This window comes from Hemiscyllium ocellatum, chromosome 9, assembly GCF_020745735.1.
Source record: "Hemiscyllium ocellatum isolate sHemOce1 chromosome 9, sHemOce1.pat.X.cur, whole genome shotgun sequence".
NCBI classification, from domain to species: Eukaryota; Metazoa; Chordata; class Chondrichthyes; order Orectolobiformes; family Hemiscylliidae; genus Hemiscyllium; species Hemiscyllium ocellatum.
The window spans coordinates 34,878,820-34,894,415 of NC_083409.1; the positions used below are offsets into that span (position 1 = coordinate 34,878,820).

A 15,596-nucleotide genomic window follows, 5' to 3' on the forward strand; every position below is an offset into this window, starting at 1 on the left:
ACTATTTCAACAATGAATAGCAGGCTTTCATAAGATCCTTTGATAAGTTGTATTACAGGCATATGAGACTGTATATCTTGCTTGAATTCCAAAGCCATCAGTTAATGCAAATAGCTTCTGCAAACAAAGAAACTTACTTATTCCTTACAGACTGGGGTTCTTTTGTTGGAACTTCCAACAAGTCGATAACTGGAGGATAACCTGAGAGAGAAAAACTGAGAAACATTCTCCCAGTTCGGCAAATTCGAAAGTAAAGCTGCCTCCTCCCTGAAAACCTAGTGATAACCAGTTCGCTCTTTGCTCTCTCTTCTTTTTTCAATATTCTCTGTGCTAAGCCGGCCAGCACCATTGATGTACAGTTCTACATCGAACCATCTGCCATTCCTTGAGAATAACCATGCCTCAGTGCCAAACTGACTATAGCACCCTTGCAGCAGTAATTAACCTACATTATCTTTCCAGGCCAGTTTCCTGTGGCAAAAATCAGGCTTTCATTCTTTTTGTTTTAAACAAGCTACTGTTCAAAGTTCAGACTTTAATCCTCAACTGCAACTCACAATTCCAAACCAAAAATGAGAAAAGAAAAATTATGATGGTCTCAATACTGTACTGTTCTAAGAATGGAAGCTTGCATTTACTTTGTAACAACAGTGTGAGGCTGAGATTGTGGAGATTTATCTGGATCGCTTACTTGTTTGGAATGTCAATATTTTATTCCCTATTTGTGGAGCCCTCCTAGTCAGCAAGGAAATTAATTGAATTGGAAGGGGATGGTAGCATCCTTCTCAGTTGTGGATTGTCATCAAATTTAACAATCTGTCTCCACCGTACATGTGCCTGCTTGGCATTGAAATAAATTGCTGAAGGATAATAAAGGGTACAGAATAGACAGCACAGAAGCCGACTGGTCAACCCAACTCTGTGCCAGGGCTTGGACTCTAAGTGAGTTTCTTACTATTCTACTGCAGCTAACATTTTCACAGTGACACAAACGCAAGGGTAAGTGCTACCATCTTCTCTAACCCCTGCCACTGTACATGCCTATCACCAAGTCTCGTGGACTGCAACTCTCACTCTGGCTTGCTTCATGTCTTCTCAATGGTTCACATCCACTTTCCTCTTCCCATCCAACTAAGCCTTCCTGCTCTCTCCACCTCGAATTCACACGGGGCACCTCATCACATCTCCAGCTCCTGTATCACCAATAATTACTCTTCCAATCTTTCCGTCATACTCATTCTCTCCCTCTATCTCATGGTGGAAATAAAATTGGCCTTTCCCTCCAGACTGATATCTCCACTGCACCCTGACTGACCTATTGCTGTTGGACAGGATGCACTTGACCTGCAAGATTGACCATAGCTTAATGCACAGACTGCAAAGATTCCTGAACTCTGGTAGGACCAAGTGTCTGATCAACTATGGTCAACCCACTGGACTGGAATAGGCTGAGCCCCTTGACAGACAGGCAATATGCTCTGTTGACTGTAACTTCCCCCTTCACCCCACTAATAATTGCTCCCCTTTGACTTACAAATAGACCATTAATGAAACACTTGATGTATTTGCTGCATAAACTGCAGGTGTCATATTGATGTAGCCCAGTGCCATGCAGTGACATGTCCACCTCCTTGGCTGCTCAGTGACAAGCTATATGCCGCTCCTTTTGCACAAGAAAAGCATTGCAAACCACAGGGGCTGGCAGCCTCTGTGTTAGGGAGACACACAGAGACTGCTAGTCCTTTGGACATGTCCTGAAGCCAGTGAGAGTGCAGTAAGAAAGCAATGTGAAGTGCATTGACGCTTGCAACTTTCAAGTCAGTACAGAATGAATAAGCACTAAAAAAGAGCCGTAAAATTCATCCTATGTAGATGCATGGGATGTGTACGTGTCTCTGCAATCAAAAGAACCATGCAAGCCACAGGTGTCCCTGAATCTCAAAATAAAGTTTTGAAGGGATGAGGTGGTACGTGAATTGGTTTGAGAATAGGCATGATGATGCCGTGAAACAGTTGGTTTGCCGCTACGCAATTGTGTGGCTAAGAGATAAAGGGGGATGTTGGACATGGAGCATTGTTACAGACAAACATTTGCTTAACGTCTGGGCCAAGCATATGGCAATCAGATTGACATGTTGGGAAGCAACAGGGGAATGAGAAATGACAGAGAAATTAGATTAGATTAGATTACTTACAGTGTGGAAACAGGCCCTTCGGCCCAACAAGTCCACACCAACCCGCCGAAGCGCAACCCACCCATACCCCTACATTTACCCCTTACCTAACACTACGGGCAATTTAGCACGGCCAATTCACCTGACCCGCACATCTTTGGACTGTGGGAGGAAACCGGAGGAAACCCACACAGACACGGGGAGAACGTGCAAACTCCACACAGTCAGTCACCTGAGTCGGGAATTGAACCTGGGTCTCAGGCGCTGTGAGGCAGCAGTGCTAACCACTGTGCCACCGTGCCGCCCACTATAATGCGAGTTGAGACCATAATGACTTACAGTTGCATGTAAGTAAGGCGGTCACTTCATAATGGCATGATTCTGAAGTCGTCATTTGTACCTCGAGGGGAAATTTGGAAGGAAGTTTCTCAACTTTGAAATTCTGTTTCTTTCCTCTGTATTTCTCACCTTTCTTACATTGCTCATACAACACCAGGGGGGAGGAAATTCCATTTTGTGTAAAGATACACCACACTTTTCCCAAAGCAGTTCCACAGCCAATTAAATACTATAGTCATGAAAAATAGTCATGACTGCAATGCCAGGAAGCAAACAACAAGGATGTTTTGTTGTACTGTTCCGTCATAGCAATGGGGAATGCTTAGGAGAATAAATTAGAATATGTTGGATACAGTTTTTGATTGCACGGTTAGTGTAAATGGTGCTAGTGTTTGTGCAAAAATAGAACTCTCAGGAATGACCTTTAAAGATATTAGATTAGATTACTTACAGTGTGGAAACCGGCCCTTCGGCCCAACAAATCCACACCGATCCTCTGAAGAGCAACCCACCCAGACCCATTCCCCTACATCTACCCTTTCACCTAACTCTATGGGCAATTAAGCATGGCCAATTCACCTAACCTGCACATCAGGTGGGAGGAAACCAGAGCATCCAGAGGAAACCCACGCTGACATGAGGAGAATGTGTAAACTCTGCACAGACAGTTGCCTGAGGCAGGAATTGAACCCAGATCTCTGGCATTGTGAGGCAGCAGTGCTAACCACTGTGCCACCATGCCACCCACATGAAGCAGTTATGCATAATTCCTGCCCAGGAAACATGTCACTTGGGATTTTGCTTTTGAACCTGTGTAAGAAAGGCAGTTGGCCTCCACTAAATAACTGGTTCTAACCCTTGGTACTGATTAGCATTTGAGGTGATAACTCAGAAGACATTCTGCCTGCCAACTCCATTTTAATGTTAGTTCCCTGTCTCTTTCCCTGCCATCCACTTTGTTGTTCTTTTTTTTAAAGTTAGTAATGTGGGTAGTTTGGTGATGGTTACACACATATATATATAATAATTGGCTTAATGACAGCTATGGTGATTTAACCCAATGAAAAGATGAGTCTTGTGTGCCTCTCCTTTCCTAAGTTGTTGTGTCGTACAATTAAGAGTTTCCATTCTACAAAAATGGTTTCCATGACCACATCCACATGGATGGCAGCAATATTGGTTAAATGTTCTTCCAGATTAGAGTGATGCTGGAAAAGCACAGCAGATCAGGCAGCATCCAAGGCACAGGAAAATCGACGTTTCGGGCAAAAGCCCTTCATTGCTCTTGTGTCATCCTGATGAACGGCTTTTGCCCGAAATGTCGATTTTCCTGCTCCTCGGATGCTGCCTGACCTGCTGTGCTTTTCCAGCACCACTCTGATCTAGACTCTGATTTCCAGCATCTGCAGTCCTCACTTTTGCCTAAATGTTCTTTTCGTCTGTCATGCTGATAAAATATGTGGCATCAGTTTTGTGCTCCTCCTGAGTCATGGTATTGTCCAATGTCGGATGCTATTATAGATTTAATTGTAGCTTTTTTTTTGAAGCTCCAGAAACCACCTTAGACCACGATAGATAATGGTCCAATTCTTTGGTTGAGAATGGGAGAAATTGAGAACAATTTGAATCAAGACCCATTTTGTGACATTGACGTTTTGTTTCAGTCAGCGACCTATGAACGATTGTTCTTAAAAGAACTGGAACTCGAACATGATTTTGTTCTTGAATTAGCATATATTCCTTGATAAATGTTGGCATTGTCTACAGAGAGATCTCAAGAACTGATAATACATATTTGCAGCTATGTGTGTGCCAAGCCTTCATAGGAACTGCCACAATACATAGACCTGAAAAGAAGTCTGTTCATCACTGCCTTACTGTATACTCCGACTTTACACAGCCTTTAATACCTGGAAGCAGTTGACCCTGGCATTGTAGCTATCAAGTCCAGCTTGGGATTCTCTCTTGTGTCATTGACTTCTCGTAATTATCTTTCAAATTCAAGCTCAATCCATCCGAAAGATCAAGGATTGTCTAAAACGCTCCTACTTCTTGGGAGATGCAACTTATCAATATACGATCGTATATAAAGGCACTTAAGGGTAGCATAGATAAGCAAATGAAGGAGAAGGGAACAAGAGGATGTATTAAGAGTGTGAGATGAAGTGATGCTCATGTGAAGCAAGCAGGAATACCATCTTTGACCTGTTCAATCAAATACACTGTTTCTGCGTTGTAAGATTCTACATAGTAGAGTCCATTTGAGATTCCTGGGCTTAAAGAAGCTGTTTATTTTCTGGAAAAGTAGGCATCCATTATGGAATGTTGTTAAGAGTACCGTCGCAGCATAATATAAAGGATAGCATCACACTTTTGTGATAAACTATGGTCCATTGAAATTGCCATTTGGTTGGCTAGCCAATAACTAGAGTCTGTATTGTGGTCAGTCATGCTCTGCGTGGATAGTTGGTTAGCAACCCCAGTATTTGATTTTCTGGCCAATGAAAGCTCCCTTAGAATATTTAAACTGCGGGACTTGCCTTCTGATACAGAGCGGCTCCATCTGCTCCAGATGAGAGGCCACAAAGCCCCTTAAGTTGACAAACAACATTTGAACTTATCATTTTCAACTGATCTGGAGGTTTATGGGTGTCAGAGATGGACCTTTCCAGCTGCAGATTTACCCACTTCCATTTCGGTCACTCATGCTGACAAGCTTCTTAGCAATGGGTATCACAGAGATGTTGGTAGAGGCCAGTATCTTATTGTGTCTGGGAAGAACTGTCAAGTCAATTAATTAAATAGAAACACTTGCATTGATGAAGAGCATTTCATCACCACCAGATGTCTCTCAGCACCTTTGCAGATGATGAAGAACCTTCTGAAGTGAAGTGTAATGTTGCAAACACAACAAATAATTTGTGCTCAGCAAACTCCCATGAGCTACAATATGCTAATGACTGGATAATCTGTTTTCCATGAAGTTGATTCAGGGAGAAATATGAGACGGATCACAAGGGATAACTTTCTCTGCTGTTCTTCGTATTAGTGCTAAAAGATCTTTTTGAGATTGTTTGCATCCTTTCGAACAGCTGGATGCCCCTTTGTTTAAAAACTGATACGAAAGAAAAATCTTGAAATGTGTTTCTTTTCATTTTAATGTTTTTAGTTTCCTGTAACAAGCAAAAGTGGTGATTGATTGCATCCCAGCGGGGGGAACTGGTGATTTTCAGATGACTCTGGGGTGTTGAAGTGTGTTACTTCCATGTCAAGTATAGTTGCACTATCCACTATTGTTCTTCAGGAACCATTCTTGTCACTGTTTAAATCCTACTGCTTGAGTTTTGTGATAAACTACTTGCAAACTTGTCCTGATCATTCGTATTGGCAGTTGGAGTCAACTTAACTCGTACAGAATTTGTTTTTTCTGTGCTATTGTTCCACAGTCTCTCTGAGCTGATTTGAAGAAAGATTCTAAAAGATGTGTAATGTTCTCTCAGGTGACCCTGGATATGCTGCAGTACGAAAACATCGCTGTGCGTAGAGTTCTGAGCAGTGAGGCGAACCTCACAGCAATGCTTGGCGTTCAGAAGACCCCATCCTGCTATCTATACTTTGCCAACAACACCTTCAGGAATGTCACAGTGTACGTATGGCTCTGCAATTGCACACTCTGTGTGGCCTGTCATAAGGTATCATGCCATGTATGTGACTACCATAGCTACAATCTCAGTCATGCCATAATACCTACATCTTGAAGATCCTGTGGCTTTACGGTTAAGTAACACCATTATACTGTCACATACAGATAGCTCACTATGATAGTATTATGTTACTGTTAAACATAAGGTTGAAAAGAAATGTTAACAGACATCCTTTTGAGCATTACCAATTACAAAGAAGCAAGAAACTTCCGACATCAATAATTTGGGGAGTCGACAGGCCAGGTTATGCAATCTCCAGGGTTAAATAACCAAGGGAGGTTAAATAATTTAGTATTGCATTTTCTGGAATTCAAAAGGTTAATGGATCATTTGGTTGAAGATTTCAGATTATGAAGTAAATCATAATAGATAGGAAGGAACTATTTCTGCTGCGGTTTTTCTCTGTTTTTGATATAGGATATGAAGTCGTTGGTGGATCCCACTGTCAATCTCTAATGAGGGCATCTAGAAGGGAAATAGTGTTAAAAATAATCATATAAGTATTATAGACCAGACCAGGCCCTCTCAAGATATTTTAAGAAGGTTGCCTAGACCCTATTTTTTTTATTTTAGAGGCAATTGTTAAGCCAGATGTGATGTGACTGGTCAAAATGCTCGACATGATGTAAAATTAGTTTTAAATTGTGTTTCATCTTGCTAGAATCCCTTCTACAATTATTTTTGCAAATAGAAAGCAGCATGAACTTGAAATTACAATATTTGTTATAAATACAGAGAGTTTTATTGTTATGGGGCCTTACTTATGTTATCCCAATGCCAGACATTGGGCTGTGAAGGATTATTCCACATCATAAGGGGCATGTGATCCAATTATGACCATGTTTGATGTTACTAAACCTGGGAAGATAGTGAAGGGTTCAACACAGCAACCTGCTGTGGTACAACAGGCCCTGGAGTCCCTTGCTTTCAGGTACCCTCCCTGACATATCCATCAATTCACAAAATTACCTAGAATCTTGAACATTATAGAGGTTCACCAGAGTAACTAAATGTTACAGTGGGAAACCCCCAGCCCTTCACAAAGTGAGCAAATGCTGCAGGGTGAAGCATTGAAAATAACAAACCATTAGTTATCAGAAAACCAGAATTTAGTGATTTAGTGATGTCTTGTTTCCTTACCACAGCTTTGGTTATCCAAATATGCCTTTTCTCATATTTAGAACTCTTTACCTCAAAGGGCTCAGCCAACAGATATATTCAACAGATCTTTAAATGCGCAAGATGCTGCGAATGATATGCTCTAATCAAATAGCACAGCAGTGGTGAAAAGCCATGTGGCCTAATCCTGCTTCTTTCACGTCACAGAGTCGTACAGCACTCAAACAGACTCTTCGGTCCAACCAGCTCATGTTGAACTCTCCACTATCTTCCCAGGTTTAGTAACATCAAGCGCAGTCATAATTGGATCACATGCCCCTTATGATCTGGAGTAATCCCTCACGGCCCAATACCTAGCATTGGGATAGCATAAATAAGGTGCCATTACAATAAGACGCTCCATATTTATAATAAACATTCTATTTTAAATTCATCCTGTACTCATTCAGATGTCCTTTAAATGTTGGAATTGAACCCACATCCACCACTTCCTCAGGAAGTTCATTCCACACGCAAACCACGCTCCATGTAAAAAATTTGCTCCTCATGTCTTTTTAAAATCTTTGTCCCCAACCTTAAAAATGTGAGCCTTATTTTTGAAATCCCCTATCCTAAAGAAAAGTTAACTACCATTAGCTCTATCAATACCTCTCATTATTTTATAAACTTCTATCAAGTCGCCTCTCAACCTCCTATGTTCAGTGAAAGAAGTCCCAGCCTATCCAGCCTTTCCTCATAACTCAAACCTTCCATACCCAGCAACATCCTGGTAAATCTCTCCTGACCCAGCTTAATAATACATCTCCTATACATGGGCAACCAGAACAGGCATAATATTTCTAAAAGAGGGCTCACCAGTTTCCTGTACAACCTCATCAGAGGAGTGATCATTAAAGATCTATAATCAGGGGATCAGAGAGGCATTTCTGTGGCAGTAAATGTGACTCCAGGAACAACTGTGTGCTGCCTCCCTAGGGCCAAGGATATCATGGAAGGGCTGAAGGACATCCTTACATGGGGGGGAGGGGATTAGTCAGAAGTCATGGTCCACATGGATATCTGTGGCATAGGTAGGAACAGGAGTAAGGTCCTGAGGCACATTTCAGGGAGTTAGGAAGGAAATTACAAAGCAGTAATCTCAGGATCACTCCCAGTGCCACATGCGAGTGAGGATGATCGATCATTTGAATATATGGTTGAAGAACTGTAGGAGAGAGTGAGCATCAGATTTCTGAAGAATTGGTGCAGGGGTGGTGGAACCTGAAGAGCTTACACCTCAATGGGAGTGGGAATGATGTACTTGCAGGAAGATTTGCTAGTACTCGGAGTGGATTTTAACTAGGATATCAGGAGCTTGGGAAACTGAGGGGTAACCCAAATTGGAAGGAAGTGAAGTCAGTAACAAAAAATCAGACGGAGATTAGGAAGACTCAAAGACAGGAGAGCAAAGCCAATCATCATGTATGCTTCAGAAACAGAATTATGTCATGAAGGAAAGGTTGAGGGCACTCTCGCTGAATATATGCAGCATCCACAACAAGAGAGACAACTTAATCACAAATAGAGTTCTTGGGCATGATCAAATTCCCATTATAGAAATGGTACTGGACGGGAGCTGAATATTCAACATTTCGGAAAGACAGATGAGAAGGACAAGGAGGTGGAGTTGCACTAATAAAAGATGGGACCAGTACCTTAATGATGGAGGATCTTAAATCAGAAGTTATTTGAACCTGTTTCGGTGGAACAAAGAAACAGCAAGAGACAGCAGACATTGATTGGAGTTATTTATAGGCCAGCAAATAGTAGTGGTCGTGTGGGGCATGGTATTTATAAGGAGATGAGAAGCATGTAGCATGGACAGTAACTATCATGGGTGACCACTCTGCATACTGACTGAGTTCACCAACTGAGTATCAATACTGGAGGATGAGTTTTTGGAGTGTGTTATAGGATTGGCCAAATACTTCTCACTGTAGTTACCCACATATGTTCCCTTGTCTTTTCATGCCTTTTTTAAAATCTACCTGGCCAATCTAATCTTGAATATTGATAGATTTTTTTAAACCTCTACCAGTAATGTTGTAAAGTAGGTTTTGATTATGCACAGTGTAATGTTCTCCCCTCCCTTCGATACATTTCCTGGTTCATACAGGTTTGTCTGCTACAGTTTTTGATTTATAACTTCTCTAAGTGCCCATAGCACTGTGTGTTAGTGTATGAAGTCTGCAGAAATTACGGACATGCTGCAGCTCATAACTGAGTTAAGGACTGATGACAAAGTCAGCACAGCAATGTATTGTATTCCTAATGACAGAGCGTTAGCATTTCTGAACAGACCTGGGAGGCATTTGTAATAAGCATGCTTGCAGGTGCAAGTATTTGCATGTACATGAGTGAATGTGTTTTTCTCTTCCCTTTTCCCAATTGTTCTGAGTGATGTTGTAAAAGGCAGGTAGCTACAGAGCTTGTCCCTGATTCTTTCCCAATGCTGCCATGAGCCTAGATTCCAGGAAATACTGGACAACAGGCTCCTTTTCAGCACCTCGATTAGGAGGACTGGGAGTCCCTATCAGGAACATTGTCCCAGACATGATTCCTCAAATAACACATCATGTCCTAGCACATTGCCACTTCGGTGCTGCCACTCTTGCAGATCTAAAGCATTGGTGCTCAAAGTCATTTTGTCAATTGATGGCCAAGCTAAGGAAGGTGGCTGAGGTTGCCAGGCCTACTGCATCAGCTGTCCACCAAGAGAAAGTGAGGAGCTCAGAGTCGAATAGTGTGGTGCAAGAAAAGCACAGCAGGTCAGGCAGCATCCGAAGAGCAGGACAGTCGATGTTTTGGACATGAGCCCCTTGTCAGGAATTTAATCTGCATTCCTCTTGAAGGTCTCATGCCGAAATGTAGATTCTCTGTCTGTGCTTTTCCAGCGCCACACTTTCCAACAGCTGTCCACCAGAGTGAGTAAGACATGCAAAGGAATTTGCAAATTAATCCAGATGGGTATGAGCTAGACACATAATGGTTGACAGCAGGTAGCTGAGAACAGTGCTCAGCAGGCCCATCGATACTCCTTTCTAGGTGTTGCCTTGGTTTAGTAAGGCTGTGCGTCTGAGATCTATTCCAGAGGCTTCAACAGCGAAGAATTGCTCTCCCCCGTGTCACCTTGGAGGTAAGGTTATTAAATCAAGGCTTGGACTGCTCCATCCAGCAGATGTAAAATATCCTACAACGTTGTTTAAAGAATAGCGGGGAATTCTGCCCTGTCCGCTGACCCTTCAACCATCATTGCTAGACTAGATTAAAATTAGATTAAATTCCCTACAGTGTAGAAACAGGCCCTTTGGCCCAACAAGTCCACACTGACCCTCCGAGGAGCAGCCCACCCAAACCCCTTTTCCCTCTGACTAATGCACCTAAAACTATGGGCAGTTTAGCATGGCCAATTCACCTAACCTGCACATCTTTGGACTGTGGGAGAAAACCAATACAGACACAGGGAGAATGTGTAAATTCCACACAGACAGTCACCCGAGGTTGGAATTGAACCTGGGACCCTGGAGCTGTGAAGCAGCTGTGCTAACCACTGAGCCACCATGCTGCCAAACCTGGACTTTTTCCACATTACTGTCCATGGGCGCTAGTTGTGCACAGATTGGCTGCTGTTTTTTTTCCTGCATTATGGCAGTGACGAGACTCGATAAGTAGCTCATTTACTGCAAGGCACTATGGGCAGGTCCTGAGGTGGTGTATGATGCCATGTAAGTCATTCCATAGGCCATTGCTCGGGCAGCAGCAGCACTCTGCGCAGAGTGTTGGCATTGAGCTATTGTACAAAGTGGGCTGCACCATGTTTAATTGCCTGATGTGGAGGCTTTACAGCAGAGCCCTCCCTGAAAAGTGCTCCATTTTGGATAACATTGAGTTTACAGTGGGGAGGAGTAAGAGGAGGGGAGAGGAAAAAGATCAGTGCATTGTCTGAGTTGCCGTGGAACTGATCTGTGAGAGGTAAATGATGGAGCCAGCATGTCCACATGGGGAATGTTGTCAAGCAAAGTCTTGCTGAAATAATAAGGGAAAAAGATTTTGGAATTAATATAGGAACCTTTCACAACCCCAACATGCCTTGCTAATACATTGCCTTTGAAACATTGTTGCTGTAATGTAGGATGCACCAGCCAATTTGTATATTGTGAGGTTTCATATGAATAGGAGTACAATAGCAATTAGATTTTTTTTTGTTTTTAAATGACATTGAGGGATGCAGATTGGCTGGGATGGTATGGAGAGGTACCCTCAAGATTAGTGTGATGCTGGAAAGGCACAGCAGGTCAGGCAGCATCCGAGGAGCAGGAAAATCAACGTTTCGGGCAAAGGCCCTTCATCCAGCACCACTCTAAACTTGACTCTAATTTCCAGCATCTGCAGTACCCACTTCTGCCTGGAGAGGTACCCCACACATCTTCAGATTCCACATTGCAGTCTTGTAGGAACTGAGGTTGCCATAAGGACACAGGCGAAATTCCCATGGACAGCAGTCTAGGAATGACCAGCTAATATTGATGGATTGAGACTTGGGGAGTTGATGGGGTGTGTGTGAGTGGCAACTGATGAGCAGTCCACCCAGACCCATTCCCCTACATTTACCCCTTCACCTAACACTACAGGCAATTTAGCATGGCCAGTTCACCTAACCTGCACCTTTTTGGACTGTGGGAGGAAACCGCAAACATAGGAGACTGTGCAAACTCCACACAGAAAATTGCCTGAGGCGGGAATTGAACCCAGGTCTCTGTGAGGCAGCAGTGCTAACCACTGTGCCACCATGTAGATTGGAACAGTGAGTGAGCGTTTTACAAATAATGCATATCTCAGCCTCTTTTAAAACATGTAGCAATATAGGGAGAGGGGGGAAACACAACTGAAACAGGAAACTGGCATTCCCTTCCCAGTACAATTTCTGGTACGTTCACTGGCTGAGTCCGAAACAGTTAATATTTCGCTGCATGGAATATGCACCGGAGATTGTATGGCTCCTGCACAATAGGAAGATGTTCCAAACTGTTGCATGAGAACAATAGGGTTTTTCTGGTTGACTGAACAGGGGCAACTGGTGCGATCGGAGAGTTAAGTGACAAGCAGATGGGATGTTCTCTCGGTGAATGGATGATTAATGCCGTGGTGCCGAGCAATGGCACAGTGCTAGGTGCAATGGGACAGTGCGCCGCATTTGGATAAATGGGACTTGCCAGGGAGAATTTCATCAGAGCTGGAGGGACAGATGTGGGAAGAAGCTAAAGTCAAGTGTAAGCCTGTCCCTGGCCGCAGCCTCCCTTTCCGCTGTCTCCTGCGACAGACGCTGGAGATAATTGGATGGTGCTGATGACATTATCAAAGTGCCAGGCTTTCTTCAGAGCTAGTGGAGGGGAAAATTATTTGTGATCAAGTAGGAGGCCTCCATCTGCTCGTGGTTAAACAGAGGCAGATCTACGTGTGTGTGTCTACGTGTGTGTGTGTGTGTGTGTGTGTCTTTAAGAGGGGCTAAACAGAACAGTAAATATCAGGCAGCAAGGTCACAGAACTAATGGCAGGGGCATGTTGGGCACTGCCTCTTTCAAACCTTAAAGACCACCCAGTTACTTTCCCTCTCTTTGTTTCTGGTCTCTTAGGCCTTCCTTTCTTGTGCTTTTCTCTGCATTTTTTTCTCATTCCACTCACATTTTCCTCTGTTACTGTTCTTTTCTCATCTTTCTATTGCTTTTCCTCTCCTTTTTTAACTCCGTTGTCTGCCCATTACAACTTTTGTCTTTTCATTTCACTTTTCCTTCTTTCTGCTGCTTTGTGTTTCCCCTTAGTTCCCTCACCAACATTGGACTCTCCACCTGCCAGTGTTTCTTTACAAATAGACTCCTTTTTGAGCACTTCCTACTCTTCCTTTCGGGGACCCATGCAGGTAATTTTGACTTTCATAATATAAAAGCAGATAATCAGATCAGTTGCCCATTGTAAGTCTCTTCCTGTTCATGTTTCCACTGAAAGTTGGGAAAGATGTGCAACGGGTGACTTAACCATTTTACCCCGTATCCTTTTGTCAGTAATATTATGCTGTAAGGCTTTCTGGGTTTCTTAGTGTGTATCTGAGCATTGCTGGCAAGTTCAGTATTTAATGTCCTGATATAGTTGTCCTGAAAAGCTGTGATATAACTGAGTAACTTCCTGAACCATATCAGAAAGCTGTTCAGTGTTAACAACATGGGTCTCAAATCTTTGTCCTCATTTTTCGGTTGCAGAGCTAGTAATTATTCAACTTTCTCGGTTGCCTTCTTAAATTCACTCATTTTGGAACGAGTTTGGAAGATAAAAGAGAAAATGCTGGAAAATCTCAGCAGGTCTGGCAGCATCTGTAAGGAGAGAAAAGAGTCTAACTGACCCTTTATCAAAGCTTACTGGAAGATAAAAGGTTGTATTTCGTAACCACAGGTCATTTCAAAGTTCATTATACCAATAAAGTACTTTGAAAACATTTAGTGTAGGAAACAAGGTAACTAATTTGTGCAACTAACTCCACAGACAGCAACCTGATAACCTTTTTTTGTGATGTTGATTGAGGATCATGGAGGATATAGAACATAGAACATTTCATTGTTGTTCCTCACAAGGTATTGCTGATAATTGAAGAGAACAGCAAAGGGACAGGCCACAACTTTGATTTATAAAGTACCTTTAATATTGGAGGTGAACTCAAAGTATATAGTAGAGATATTATCATGTCACTGAATGAAAGACATTAGGAGTGGCAATCAATAGCTTGGTGGGATAGATGGCTTGCAAGGAGAGCCATAGAGTAATTTGACTATTATTGAAAAGGATCACGTGTAGTTGAAGCCATGCTTTCACCAGCAAAGTTCAAGTATCATAGAGGAAGAAGAGGGAAATGAAGAGTTAGATGTGTAAATGACATTAGAGCTAGGATGAGGAGGAATTTCTTCAGCCAGGGAGTGGTTACCTTGTTAAACACATTGCTGCAGAGGTCAAACCATTGAATGTATTTAAGACAGGGACAGATAGATTAGTTTAGATTTCCTACAGTGTGGAAACAGGCCCTTCGGCCCAACAAGTCCACACCGACCCTCCAAAGAGTAATCCACCCAGACCCATTTCCCCTCTGACTAATGCACCTAACACGATGAGCAATTTAGAATGACCAGTTCACCTGACCTGTGCATCTTTGGACTGTGGGAGGAAACTGGAGCACCCGGTGGCAACCCACGCAGACAGTGTGAAAACTCCACACAGACGGTTGGCCAAGGCTGGAATCGAACCAGAGTCCCTCGCGCTGTGAGACATCAGTGCTAAACACTGAGCCACTACGCTGCCCCATAGGTTCCTGATTAGTAAGGGGATCAAGGGTTAAGGAGTAAAAGCAAGCGAATGAGGTTGAAAAACATGATCAAATGGTAGAGCAGACTTGATGGGCTAAATGGCCTAATTTAGCCCTGTCACTTATAGTCTTATGGGCAGGTGATGGCTTGGTCAGCTGACAGACAGGTGGCATGCAGTTGAGAGCTTGAAAGCAAAGTTTTAAGGGTGCTGGACAATGTAGAGGCTGAAGAGCTAGAGGCAGTCACAGAGATAGTGTGATCCTGGCAACTCTCTGGTGAAATGTTTTTATTGCTAAAAGGGTTTGAGGTGAAACGATGAATATTCTTTGGGCTGAAACTGGCTGTTTCTCAATCTGCAGGAAAATGCCAATACGCGCTTTCTACAAGTATTACTTGAGCCGGTTGCCAGGGGTGACGCGCGTCGCTCCGAGTCTGTCTACAGTAGAGCCCATAAACATGACCACTACACCACCATGGAGAGACTTTAGCAGGTAAGATGCCATGAATAGTCGAGTCACAGAGTTTTTAACAGCATGGGAAAAGGCCTTTCAGCCCATCACGTCTGCACTAGACATTAAGCATCTCTCTATTCTGATCTCATTTTCCAGCATTGTTGCCTTGTATGCCACGGCATTTCAAGTGCTCATCTAAATACTTCTTGAATGTCTTGAGAATGCCTGCCTCCATTCCCCTTTTTTAGCAGCGAATTCCAGATATCCACCAGTCTCTGGGTGAAAAAGAGTTTCCTCAAATTCTCTCTCAATCTCCTGCTCCTCACCCTAAAACTGTGCCTGTTGGCCATGGCCACCTCTAGCAAGATGGAATAAATCTCTGTATCTACCCTGTCTATGTCTCTCAGAACTTTGTATTCCTCA

The 15,596-nt window shown here is 42.9% G+C and overlaps 1 protein-coding gene across 2 annotated transcripts in view; it reads left to right on the top strand.

Moving 5' to 3' along the window:
- Positions 1 to 15,596, top strand: part of lhx4 (LIM homeobox 4) — a 288,742-nt gene that overhangs the window by 63,277 nt on the left and 209,869 nt on the right. For both annotated transcript variants that reach the window (XM_060830122.1, XM_060830121.1), the window contains exons 6-7: positions 6,014 to 6,159; positions 15,081 to 15,212. In XM_060830122.1, coding sequence (XP_060686105.1) covers positions 6,014 to 6,159; positions 15,081 to 15,212 — 278 coding nt within the window. The remainder of the gene's footprint in view (positions 1 to 6,013; positions 6,160 to 15,080; positions 15,213 to 15,596) is intronic.